A 14385-nucleotide genomic window follows, 5' to 3' on the forward strand; every position below is an offset into this window, starting at 1 on the left:
GTTATGTGTAACAAAATGTCTTTCTCTGTGTTCAGGTTTGCCTGTAGTAAAATTAATGCAAAAACTGACATTTCAAATCAACATTAAAAAAAATATAAACCTTTAAAAAAAAGTTGTCTTTGAGAATGTCTAAATATAAATCCAAATCCACAACTTAATAAAAATAAGTATTTATGTCTAAAAGTATAAAATAGTATAAAAATATAAAATGTATAAACCTTTTATATAGAGCTCTATAGGAATCTAGTGGCTAAACCATGGAATTGCAGATGTTTTTCTCTTTTTACTCCCACAAGATGGCACTAATCTGCCTTCAAAAACTGGATTTTAAAGGCATTATTTTAACATGAAATACTGCCTTAATATTAGAAAAAAAAATATTATTTTCAATGGGGAAAATGTATCATAATTATTACATAAATATTAATTAGTACCATGAAATTCTCTCAAAATACAACATAAAAAAGAAAAAATATTATTGAACAAAAATATATTAGATTTCAGGTGTTCGGTCACTTCTGACCGCGAACAACACAAGTGTGACCCCCCAAATGAGCAACACCAGAGGGTTAAGCAGCAGGGAGGAGCAAAGCTGGTTAAATGGGGAACGCGTTTCCACCGAAAGGAGCAGCAGTCAGTCTCAGGCAGCTTCAGCTTCAGGTTCGGTTCGGGACTGGAAATGGGTCGGCAGGGGCAGAGATGGCCAGTGTGGATCTTATTATTGGGATTGTCAGTGTCTATCAGCGGGATAACACGACAGGAACTTTTTCCGTTCGGGAGAAACGCAGGCGACCAGTCTCTTGATGAAGGCAATGATGAGACTCAGGAGATCAGGCTGGAGAAACCCGTAACGTTTTACGACGGACAGCTCAACCAGATTTACGTGAGTGTTTCAGCTATGAATGATATACAATACTGCCATGCAATAGCTTCAGTAATAATATAATGACCCTAGTAAAACAAACTTTGATATAAACAATGTTAAAAAAGTAATTGCCATATCCTGAGAACCAGAAAAAAAAGTTTTGTGAATTTTGTTGTTTTTTTATGCATAAGAAACAAATGTTAAACAATAATCTTATTCATATTTTATTCTGTGTCCTTCAAAAAATAAATAGACATGAAAAGGCGTGTATAGGCAAAAACAATGTTTTATTTTTTCATTCACCAATCAGTTTTTAGGTTTCAGGCTGTTTTTGACCAAAGAGGATTAATCTCAACTGTGTTATTAAAGATATAACACAATGATTTGATATACTACTGTACTTTATGCAATATGTGCGTAAAATGTTCATAAATTGGTTTTCCCATTCAATATAATGTATCTATACTGTACACTGCATCTCATTTGCATATTAATGTGTTCTTGGGGCAAACCATAATGAAAAAAAGAAGTGTAATAATGGGAGTAATAACTTGGCAACGTTTTCATACGAATATCTCATATTTCATAGGAATATTGATCTATAATTTCTTTCCCTATTGACATATTGTTTCTCCCCAAAATGTCTGATTTACATGCTGTTTGTCAAATCAGTGGTTAAGTTGTATTTACAACACTGTCCCAAATATTCAGATGTGTGAAGCGCATGTTATGGAGGACTGTTTAACGTTACTGATCCTGGTAGAGTAGACTACAATGCCGGCTGTTCTGACTCACAGACTGTAAGTACGTATTTATAGTTAAAGAATTTGCTACTGACGATTCAAAGCGAGTTTTGGGCAGAGTAGAGTAGCGCTTGTTGTTAGTCATTTCTCTGATCACAAATGCAGACATGGTTTGTTTGTCCTGGTGTCCTCTACAGAAGACACGTATGAAAATTATGCCAAGTCATATTCTGATTTGAAACCCCATCACATTTTTCTGAGATGTTTATTTACGACAAACAATTTGAAAATTAGTCCGATTTAAATGATTATTACAAAATACTATCATATTTCCCTAAGAGTGCCAAATCTGATCAATCTGTCAATATCAGTCATATTTAAAGACCAGGGAGAGGGAGTTTATGATCAAACCTCCAAACATTTTGGGATCTCTGAAAAGCCCTGAATGTGCTCTGTATCCAGATTCAAAACTGTGGCATGTAGAATTTGCACTCCAAGGGCAATTTACCATGGTACATGTCCAGAATAGTGAGGCGATTTTAAAATATTTGTAAGCATAAGCTACATCCATCTATTCGATCTGTTTAGTTACACTTTGAAATAATTTTTATTAGGTCAATTCAGTAATGCCAAAGGTCAGTGCTACATATACATTCAAATATATTAGTACATAGTAGTATTTATAAAGTACATACAGTTTTCTGAGCTAAAAGGGAACGTTCTCAGAACGTTTTGGCAAGGTTCTCTCAAAGTTAAGAAGAAAGATTCTTACAGTAATGTCAATAGAACATTCGTTCAAAGTTATCTGGTCTTTAATAACGTTATCGAGACATTATCACAATTTATGCATCATTCATGGAACTTTTTTCTGAAACATTTTAGTTGGACGTCACTACTTGTTTCAGAACATTCAGAAAACATTCCGAAGTAACGTTCTCATAATGTTTGCTCACAAAATGATGAAATTGAACATTCCCTTCATGTTTTTTTGTTCCAACGTTAACATAACCAAGAAATTTGTTTTTTTGGATGTTTTGAATGAATGAAGTTTCAAACAACGTTTTCATAACATAATGGGAAAGTTAGCAAAAAGTTCTTAGAACATATTTTTGTTAGCTGGCTTTAGAGCGTTTTATAGCATAAACACACACACATACATGTTTGTGTCTTTAGGATGAATTACTGAAACCTGATGAGTCTGAATGGGATTCACAGCTGAAATTCTCAACAACTGCCTAATGCCAACATATTTAAAACTAGATTAATCTCTGTCAGTGAGTGTTTTCTAAAATAAACATAAATAAAGATGAATAAGTTTCATAAAGCAAATGCTTTGCGGTTTGTTTTTGCTATGTTTTTTCGCCCATCTGATTGACTTGACACAGTAACTACAGCAGCACACAGACAAAACAGCTCATTATACTCGAAATGCTGTGATCCAGTGCTAATTGAGTATTGTTTGAAGAGGTTTTGAAACGGCATTGTGATTGATTGATTGATTGATTGATTGATTGATTGCTCTGATGAATCATTAACAATTAGAGTGGGAATGTTTATCACAAAGGTAAATAGCATCAGTTTTGCTTTCATGTTGACTATGAGTGACTCCTGTAGTGAAATACTCCAGACACATTCCTGCATAAGTACGTATTGATTGGGTGAATCAGATCCTGGACTGTTTAGATGATTTAACCCTACTGTTGTTTTGAAATCCAGTACTAATTTTATGTTGGGGTCAAACAGACACCCATTGGTTTCCATGCCAAAAAAAAAAAAAATCACCAAATTGGCAAAAATCATATCTAAAGATTTGTGTAAAAACAGAAAACCTCTGTTATAGCTTGTCAGTTACTGAAAAATATTAAATATGTGAGAAATTTAATAATTTCCTATTTTTATTGTGTCATTTTGTTATATTGTGTTAGGGGCCAGTTTTTCAGGGCCGATGCTGATACCGATTATTACAGATCAAGTAGACCGATAACCGATATTTTGAACCGATATATATGTCTGGTGTAAAAATAAAAATTAATGTCAAAATTAAGAATAACAAGGGCTCTGACAAAAACTTTCTTTAAATGCTTTAAAATTATTTTATCGGCAAATCGGTTTTGAAAATGACTGATACCGATAACCATAAAAAAAGCTTAATATCGGCGCAGATAATCGGTCGACCCCTATTTCATATTTTAGTTTTTGACAAGTTACAATTTTTTTTTACCTGATTCTTTAGTGTTTTTCAAAGTGTTGATTTTTGGCAAATTGCATGGACACCAGTGAGGGTCAATTTGAGATCATAACAATTTCTGTACAGCCTTTCCAAAACACATCTATGTGTCTAAACTTTGCATGCACATTCATGACCCTAAAGGAGAAAAAGTCACCAAATTTTAAGAAGAAATTAATAGTTTAACCAATTAAAAAAGGGTCAGACTGACCCAGACACAACAGGAAAATTTATTTGTAGGACTTTTACATCTGTATGTAGGATTTTCTCAGCGGACTCCACTAACAATAACATTCATAATTACATTCCCTTGAATGCTTCCTTTCCCACAGGTCTCATTTGCCAATTTCCTTTTCCTTTTTGAGTTGTTTTGGTTCTTACCATGAATATTTTAGCACTATTCATGGCTGTATCTTTGTGCAACATGATGTTTTGTTGTTGATTTGTAAGACTGAAATAGCTCCAGTGTTTGAGTGCAGATTGTTTCTAGATTGAATGAATGACAACGTCGCAAGAAAGAATTAAACGTTCCTTCATCAGGATTTATAGGATCTCCTGCTGAAGTGCATGTGCTGTAGCATTTGAAAAACATCTGGAAATGTAGTCTAAGCGTGCACATCTGTTTTAGTGAGGTGTTGAACAGTCATTGTACAAACGATCAAAATGTGCATGACATTCCTTATAAAACCACTGAAACATTTCCTCATTCATTCTTCACTAAACTGTATTCATGTTAAATCTGCTTTAAAAAGTCCGATTTGTACAGTCCAAGTTGTAGCTGGTCAGGTTTAATAATCTCTTGTGGTGCATGTTTTAACGTACAAAGATTACTGTAATTAAACCACATGTAGGTTAATTGCCAAAAGAGTTTTGATACTCTCCATGTGCCTGAATATGTGTAAATCCTCACTATATAGAGAATTTACATCTATGCATTTAGCAGACGCTTTTATCCAAAGCAACTTACAGTATGTGATCATATATTGACGTACACAGCATTTCTGAAACAATAGGTGAACAAAAGCAGGATGAGCCACCCGGAAACCTCTTTGAAAACAATCATTATTTTTTGCAATTCTCTTGGGTGACGTTGTAGCACAGAAACGCCACGCTTCAGCTCTAATACAGGATCAGTGAATCTGGTCAAGTATAAGAGCAAGATCACAAGATCAGGCTTTTGAGTTTGTCTGATTTCATTTCGGCTATGCTGAATAGACTATAGGTACTGCTCATTCTGCTGTAGGGAGAGTCTTTCTAGGAAACTACATGGAGACTTTGTTGCTTTATCCTCTTTAATATCTTGTTATCTACAAAATAAGTCAAAATCAGCAGTTGATATGTATGTTTTGTTGATGTTTGCATTGCATTGCAAGTTCAGAGTTTTGACCAGTTTTTAGTTTTTAAGATAGTTTCTGTGTTTTTACACTTGTGTGTGTACGTATGTGGGTGTTTGGCAATGGACTTTATTCTCTAAACCATCACAAACACCAACTCAGTTTCTGTTGATTTCAGTGCCCATTTCATTTCATGTTTTTATATCAAGGTTTCAGTAAGATAGGGAACTAATGTAGCTCTTTTCAACACACAAATGTGCATTTATTTTATATTTTATTTCATTTTATTTAGATTTTTTATTTGAAATATAAAGAGATAAAAAAAACAAGTGGAAAAAAATCTAGTGTTTTATAATTATATACAATTTTAGTTACTTTTATTTTATATAATACTATTAATATTATTTATTAATTAGTTTTAATTAATATTTGTAATGTTTTAGTTAAAGTTTTAGTCATTTTGTTGTGTTTTTGTCATTTTTATTAGTTGTTTTATATTTGTTTATATTTATATGTCTGTATAGTTATTTTTTATTTATTTATATTTAGGTATTTAATTTCAGTAAGTTGCCAAGGCAAAATTTCTTATTTTCGTTTAGTTTTTCAATCAAATCTGGCTCTCATTAAAATTTAATTTAATTAAAAAATTTTATTTTTTTTGCCTATTGTATCCAGTGGTTTTATTTTAATATACTTAATTACTATATTTTTTCCACTTATTCTAGACAGATACTGTGAACTATAGAGATCCCAGCGAATTCTGTTTCTGATTCCTCTTCACGATTGTGTTTCCTTGATTTTTAAGTGCTCTCCTGCCTAAATAATTGGCTCTATATACTACACAAAAACTTTATTAATTAAAAAAATATTATTAATTGCTTTATTATAACTGTGTAACCTAACATGATTTCTGTGAGTGAACTGACCGATTCAAATGATGACTCGAGTCTTCAAAAAAGATTTATCAAGAAGAACTTGTTCACAAGAGTCATTTGTTTGTGAATCAAACAAATGATCAACAGAGCCTTCCCTGAGGATGACGTGGTGAAATTGTTATTCTTAATTTTGACATTAATTTTTATTTTTACACCAGACATATATATCGGTTCAAAATATCGGTTATCGGTCTACTTGATCTGTAATAATCGGTATCAGCATCGGCCCTGAAAAACTGATCACACTGTATGTTTGTTGTTGAATGCAACTGAAAGATATCATTGTATTATGTTTCTGCATCTATTCTTTCTCTCATAACATTCAGACTGTTAACTCATAATTCAGATAAAACACAATCTCACATGCAGTGGTGCTGTAGATTTAATCATTAACCAAACTGAATGTCATTAAAGATAATTGTGTTGTAGTGTTTTTGTTATGGCTATTGGTTCCCATTGGCAGTATCTGTTTCTTTCTCTACTATCTCTCACATTTAGATCAACACCAATGGGTTTGTTGCCCTGGAGAAGCCAACAGGAGAATCCGAGTATCTGGGCAACATGCCGGCTGGTTTTGGGATGATCGCTGCTCTGCAGGGCGACCTGGACACCAGCGACGGAGTAGGAAAGGTGTTCTTCCGCCAGGACTCCAGTCCGGCTCTTCTACAGCAGGCGGCCGATCACATCAACAGAGCCTTCCCTGAGGATGACGTGGTGAACCCCATCAGCGCTGTGGTGGTCACATGGGTGGATGTGGCATCCCATCGGGCTGAGAGCAGAGGAGACGGACTGGAGCACACCGGAAGAGTGAGGTTCAGTTTATTTGTGGGCCGTTCACACATTTCAGCATGTATTTTTCATTGATGTATTGTTGGCCTTTTCTACTGCTGGTTGCCTTGCATTATTGGTAGGCTGCATAACACGCCATAGCTTTCGAGAATCAAATCATAGCATCTGCGTTCGGATATGTTTTGAGCCTAAGAAAAATGCATCATATCACAATTATCAAAGCATGTGTCAAACTCGCCTGCACTGCAAAAATCATATTCCTAACGAGTATTTTTGCCTGATTTTCCAGTTAAAATATCTCAAAATTCTAAAAACAAGTTAAATTAATTTTAACTTGTTTACAGCATAATTAAAGTAATTGCATATGATTTTAAGGCTTAATATAGGTTTTATTTTGAATATATTAATATAATGTATTTTACTGGGCCAGATCTTTTTTTTTTTTACTTCTTTTAAATATAAAATTTTGTTAAAAACAAGTGGAAAAAATCCAGAGTGTTTTTTTTAGTATAATTAATATACTATAACAGTTTTTTATTAATGTTTTGAATTTGTTTTTTTATATTGTGTTTTTATTTTAATTTTAGTTAAAATGTAGTCATTTTGTTGTCTTTTGACACTTTTATTAGTTTTGGTTTTATATATCTAGTTATATTTGTTATATTATATACTTGTTTAAAGCATATTTAAAGCATCATTTTTTTTTTATAATTTTGCACTGGCAGACCGTTTTAATTTCTTTTAAATATAAAAGAGTTAAAAACTACTGGGGGAAAAAATCATGTTTTATTTTAGTTTAATTAATATACTATTATCATTTTTATTAATATAAGTTATATGTAATATAAGTTTAGTTTTCATTTTTATATTTTGTTTTCATTTTAATTTTAGTTAACGTTTTAGTAAAAAAAAAATTTTTTTCATTTTTATTATTTTTACATTTTTTATATGTATTTATATTTAGCTTAGACTTAAAGCATAATTGCATCCTATTTTAAGGCTTCATAGGTTTTAAATGTGTAAATATATTTTCCACTGGAAGATCTTTTTTCACTTCTTTTAAATATAAAGAGTTAAAAACAAGTGAGGATAAATCCAGTGTATTTTAGTATGTTTAATATAATGTTTTTTAATTTTTATTCATATTTTGAATTGGTTTTTATTTTTTAGTTTTTGTTTTGAGTTTTGTTAATTTTTTTTGTTGTTGTTGTGTTTTTGCCTTTTTTTTTGTAATATTTATGTTTTAGTAAATTTAGTACTTAGTTTTTAGTACTTCAAGTTCTTTTCAATCAGATCACCGCTATTTATATGTCTGAATACTTTTTATTAATATTCAGTTTAAGTTTTGGTAATTTTAATACTTTTACTTGAACTACACAAAAAAGAGAAATGTTGCTTTGGCAACTAACTGAAATAAGTTCTGATGGCTTTATCATTGTATCTTGCTTTATGTGTGAATTATAAGAGTCATGGATTTAACTGATTGGATAAAATACACTTAATGAGTTAATAAATCCTGTTCTTTATCCTTATAGCGAAATACGTTTCAGCTGGTCATCGCTTCTCTGGAGACGATATCCTTTGCGATTCTTCTCTACCCGAGAGACGCGATGCAGTTCCAGAGCACCGGCAGCAGCTACTCGATGCACGCCGGCTTCAGCAAAGGAGAAAAGACCAACTTTTTCCTTTCGAAGAAGCAAGGACCGTACTATCGCATCACAGACGACACCGAGGCGTCTGTCAAGAAATTAGCTGAGTAAGTTTGGTTGCTGTTAGTGTTGGAGTTCACCTAAATGTAAATATTGTCATCATTTACTCACCCTAATGATGCTCCAAACCCAAATCTCTTTCTTTCTTCTGAAGCGACACTCCAAAATGGACCAAAAAACACCATAATTCTCCTTAAACTAATCATAGAAGTATAGTGCAGACAGTAGCTTTATGTAGAATGAGATTTGAGAGCTGCAATAGAGAATTGCAATGCATTATAACATATGAGTCGAATGAACTGCAAAAAAACATTTTCTTGATCTTGTGTTTTTGTCTTGTTTTCCATTACAAATATCTGACAATTCTTAAAGTGCCCCTATTATGCCATTTTTAAGGTTCCTGATATTGTTTTGTGAGTCTCCTACAATAGTTTTACATGCATATAAGGTAAAAAAAAAATGCTTTCGTTTTCTCAATATATGCATTTAATATCACCTCAGTTATCAATGATTCTCAAACGATTCGTTCGAAGCAGTTCTGAGATTCAGTCTCTCTAAACCCCTCCTTTCCATGAGCCTGCTCTGCTCTGATTGGTCAGATGGCCCGGTCTGTTGTGATTGGTCTACCGTGTACAGCGAGTGTCAGAGATGATACACTCATTGCAATAGTTCTGTATTTTGAACGCTCGATAGAAAATATAATCATCTATTATTTACCATACTCTCAGGTTGTGATTCAGTGGAGTCAGCTGGTCCAAATAAACTGGGTACGGATTCATCTTTCAAGAGCAAGTGTTTGTGAATCCCGCGTTGAACTCCCCGAGATTAGAGAAGCAGTCGTCAGTAAAATGACAAAAAAAAGTTTGGGGTTGTTCTGCTGTGATACAGTGGAGAAAATTAATTTTAACCACTGATTATTTGCAGCATCATCATTCCGAAGTGAAAATAAAACAAATTTACTTCCACAGCGTCTTCTCGACTTGATGTTTACCAAACGAACAAAATACAGAGTTTGAGGGCGGGGTCAAGTTGTTCACGGCCGGCCAATGTAGAACATAGATGGGCATTATGCAAATGCGTTACCGAAGAGGGATTCCAATTACTGAGACTATAACTTACTTGGGAGACTATAACTTTATTTATGATGCACTTTCGGCTTTACAGCTTTGCAGATCGTTTACATTCATATACAGCTACATTACAAACTGCATGAAAGGCAATATTTGAAATGCATAATAGGGGCACTTTAAACTAAGATACACTTACTTATTAAGCAAAAATACTTAAGATATTAAGTCTTGTTTTCTGAAAAAATGTTTCAAAATTAAGTGTTTATGCTTAATATGCATAATTCAAAAACAAAAACAAGCTTATTTTTATTACGCCAATATGCTCACTTAATTTTGACACATTTTCCTGAAAACAAAATTTAATATCTTAAGTATTTTTGTTTAACAAGTTAATGCATCTTGATTTAAGAAAGTTCTTAGTGATTTATGAATGCTTATTACAAATAATAAAGTATATTTAGGACAGCTAAAATATTTTCTTGAGATCTGCAAAAAATATATAGATATATTTTCTTCTGTATTTTTCTAATTTTCCTGTGTGTGTGTGTGTGTGTGTGTGTGTGTGTGTGTGTGTATATATATATATATAGTATATATAAACATTCAAGATACATTTATTAGACAAGCAAAATGACTTTAGATATTAAATCTTGTTTTCTGAAAAATGTGTTAAAAGTAAGTGAGTTTGATAAATAATACAAAATATATATTATTTAATTCAAGAACAACTTAATTCAGAAACAAAAACATGTTTATTTTTAATATCCCATTATCCCAGATTTTTAAGCATATATTCACTTAATTTTGATACATTTTTCAGAAAACAAGACTTGATATCTGAAGTAATTTTCCTTCTCAAGTAAATGTTCTTAAATCTTGATTTAATCATTTTTAGATATTTATAATGGAAGACAAAACATGACAAAATACTAAATGTGAAAAATCATTTTTTGCAGCTTGGCTACTTATATTGATTACTTCTTGTACTTTTTTGAAGCTTGACAGATGCAGTCACTATGAATTTTTGTCGTAAAGAAAATGTAATATGTAAATATAGTTCACAATTATGTTCCACGGAAATGAACAGCATAGTGGTTTGGAGCAACAAATAAGTTTCAGGAGAACTAATGACATTTTTGTGTCAGTGTACTTTGACCATGTTTTCCCATAATGCTGTTTGGATGTCTTTTCCAGGCAGACTAACTCCGGAAAGCGTGGCGTGTGGGTGTATGAAATAGGGTCGTTCCCTCACTTCACAGACGTCGCTCCTGGAGAAGTGCCGGATTTTCCTTTGGATTCCCAGCAGCACAGGAGCACAGGAAGCCACAGCCATCAACACCCGGTGTATCCTGACCTGGATGTAGTTTACCATCGTCCAGAACACCCTCCACCCATCCAGGTGCACACGGTTCAGTTCAGGCCTGAGCGACCGACAGTCGTGGAAATCGAAAATGAAGACAACATCGAGGTTGATGGTCAGCATGAGTGCTTTATTTACTACAGTAATGAACAACTTTGTACTTTTCTTGAGCCAAAACGATCTCTTTTTTTTGTCTTGTTCTTTGCATACAGTATTTACATACAACTCTGGTGAATGTGGTGGACAGAAATGCTCCAAATTTGGCGAATGTAGGAATTATCCGAGCGGACGATGCTGCCAGTGTGAACCTGGATACTACGGCAATGGAGTTCAGTGTGTATCTGACGGTAATGCCTCTATAATGGACTTCAGTTGTTACTGGTTTCATTTCTTTTATAGAAGTGTTTTCTAATGGTGGGTCATGATCACTGACAGCAGAGAAAAATAATAAATAATAATAAATATAGTAAATAATAGATACATTTAGAAACACATTAATGGTCACATGACTTGAAGATAAAACAAATGGTTAGTATTTATGATTTCAAAAGTATATATAGTATATACATATAAATATATATATGTGTGTGTGTACAGTATATATATAGTGCAAATAATAAAATGCACAATATTTAGTCTAATAGACTTCTCATGACATACATAAAAATGGTTAGTATTTATGATTTCAAAAGTATATATAGTATATACATATAAATATATATATATGTGTGTGTGTACAGTATATATATAGTGCAAATAATAAAATGCACAATATTTAGTCTAATAGACTTCTCATGACATACATAAAAAATATATTTTTGGTTGTTTTATTGTTATTTCTTATTATTTAAAAAAATATGTATTTATTTTAAATTTTTAATGATTTTTTTAAATCGCTTGTTTGTATTAAACCTTTTTTAATAAACCAAATATTTATAATTATGTTAAATATTTACATATAAATTTACGTTTTCTGATTAAATTAATTAGTAGCTTCCCATCAACTCCCAAAACCTTGTATTAGAATAAACAATGTTTCACATTGAATTTGTTGTTGACCTCAAAGACTGTCTCAATCGTATAGCGGGACAAAAAAATTAAGTGTTATTTGAATATAATATGACTAAAATTAATACATGTTCCATGTTGAGCTGGTGTGGAACACACATCTGCTGTTGTCCATCTTCAGTCTGTCTTACCTTAATCATATTGTTGAGCCCAAGCCAATTATGGTAATATTAATAGATTTCATGTTTGAAATCTGTTAAATTAAATTTTTGTTACTTTCATAGAATAAAGAGTTTTGGTACTGTGTTGGGTCCTGAGAAAAGCCACAGTTTTAATCATGTCTAATTTAGAAGTCATTATACCTGTGGCTTTTCTCAGGAGATTGGATTCTGAATGGTGTCTTTCACAGGTGTTCCTCAGAGGATGAACGGTAAAGTGAGCGGCAGGGTGTTCGTGGGAAACTTGCCGGTGCCCGTGGACTTCGCCAGTAACGATCTCCACTCGTATGTGGTGGTGAATGACGGCAGAGCGTATGTGGCCATCAGCGCCATTCCCCCGATCGTCGGCTTGTCTCTGCAGCCGCTGTCATCTGTCGGAGGAATCATCGGCTGGACGTTTGCACTTCAGCAGCCGGGCTTCAAGAACGGCTTCAGCATCATCGGTGAGATTTTCTGCAATTTCATACAGGGCTCCAGACTGCGACCAAATAGTCGCATTTTGCAACCATTTTTTCTGCCGGTGCGACTAAATTTTGTGAGCAGTAACTATAACCATGGCAGAAATAGTTGAATGTGTTCAGGGTTTGTACAATTCAAGCACTTTTCAATGACTTTCAAGCACTTCACACAGCTATTTCCAGCACTTTAAAGCTCTACAATATCCAATTTGAATGTTATTTTTAATGGGATGACCAAAATATACTTTAAACAAACACTTGTGTAAAATTAAAAAAATACGTTAAATCACCACTATAACCAGCAGATGGCAGCAGAGGAGCACTTAATGGCTTATAAGTCATTCATTTCTACTTGTTGCTTTATATTTTGAAATTATAAAATCACTATTATAAAATATCAAATCATCAAGAAATCTAATTTCGGCAGAGTTTTGCTCTTTTTTTGTGTATGAAGTAAGAAAAGTCACAAAGTGCCTTGAAAAACAAACTTTTCTTCGATTTGCGACTGAATCACACATAAAGAGCGCTTCTTTTATAATCACTGAAGTTGTCGGTCAGTTCAGTATAATACTATAGAGTAGAGTATATACATTTTCTATATAACAGTTAGATTTTGCACATGTTACTGTTGTTAATAAAAGTAAAAGTTAAAAAAAAAGTAAAAAGTGCTTTACTGTCAAATGTGTATAAACATGAAATAAACAAGAAATGAACGTGTAATATTATTAGTAACTGCACTTATTAATGCAAAACAAGTATAATACTATAGAGTAGAGTATATACATTTTCTATATAAAAGTTAGATTTTGCACGTTACTGTTGTTAATAAAATTAAAAGTAAAAAAAAAAGTAAAAAGTGCTTTACTGTCAAATGTGTATAAACATGAAATAAACAAGAAATGAACGTGTAATATTATTAGTAACTGCACTTATTAATGCAAAACAATAGTAATTTAATGAATAAATTAAATTATCTTTTTTTTTTCAATACTCTCACACACCAACCCCTTAGTGCTACCAAATCTGCTCCTGACGCCACCATCTGTAGAAATAGTGGCGCTTGTGCCACTGCTCTCAAACGTTAGTCTGGAGCCCTGTCATATAGTGAGCAGTCTTTGATAAGATCCATCTGACTTTACATTTTTAAAGGTTATATCAAATAAAAAAAAATGTAAAGGAAATCTTATTTAGCTCAGGGTTAGTATGGTTTACTAAAACTGAAAATAAAAATAAACTAAAAAAGTTTTTTTCCCCCTAAAACATCTTCATTATTTGAAACAAAATAAACGTTAACTGAAACATATCACACTGAAAAATAAAATATAAAAAGCTTATTTCAATCAAATAAAAAAAAATGTAAAGTAAATCTTATTTAGCTCAGGGTTAGTATGGTTTACTAAAACTGAAAATAAAAATAAACTAAAAAAGTTTTTTGCCCCTAAAACATCTTCATTATTTGAAACAAAATAAACGTTAACTGAAACATATCACACTGAAAAATAAAATATAAAAAGCTTATTTCATCTAGCTGTCAAGGCAGCATTTCCCATTTTAATTGAGTTTAACTCGGTGCAGTAAAATAACTAAAACTACAACTGTAATAAAATCAATAAAAATATATACTGTAGACATATATAAAAGTAACAAAAACTGCTAAAATAGACAAAAG

The 14385-nt window shown here is 32.5% G+C and overlaps 1 protein-coding gene across 1 annotated transcript in view; it reads left to right on the plus strand.

Moving 5' to 3' along the window:
* Positions 1-599: 599 nt before the first annotated feature.
* LOC107689759 (nidogen-1-like) overlaps positions 600-14385 on the plus strand; it is a 32946-nt gene continuing 19160 nt past the window's right edge. The window contains exons 1-6 of the mRNA XM_016487903.1: positions 600-883; positions 6603-6911; positions 8429-8649; positions 10867-11147; positions 11245-11379; positions 12450-12701. Coding sequence (XP_016343389.1) covers positions 680-883; positions 6603-6911; positions 8429-8649; positions 10867-11147; positions 11245-11379; positions 12450-12701 — 1402 coding nt within the window. The 5' untranslated portion in view covers positions 600-679. The remainder of the gene's footprint in view (positions 884-6602; positions 6912-8428; positions 8650-10866; positions 11148-11244; positions 11380-12449; positions 12702-14385) is intronic.

The sequence above is a fragment of the Sinocyclocheilus anshuiensis genome, unplaced genomic scaffold (assembly GCF_001515605.1).
Source record: "Sinocyclocheilus anshuiensis isolate Anshui unplaced genomic scaffold, SAMN03320099.WGS_v1.1 scaffold1637, whole genome shotgun sequence".
Taxonomy (NCBI): Eukaryota; Metazoa; Chordata; class Actinopteri; order Cypriniformes; family Cyprinidae; genus Sinocyclocheilus; species Sinocyclocheilus anshuiensis.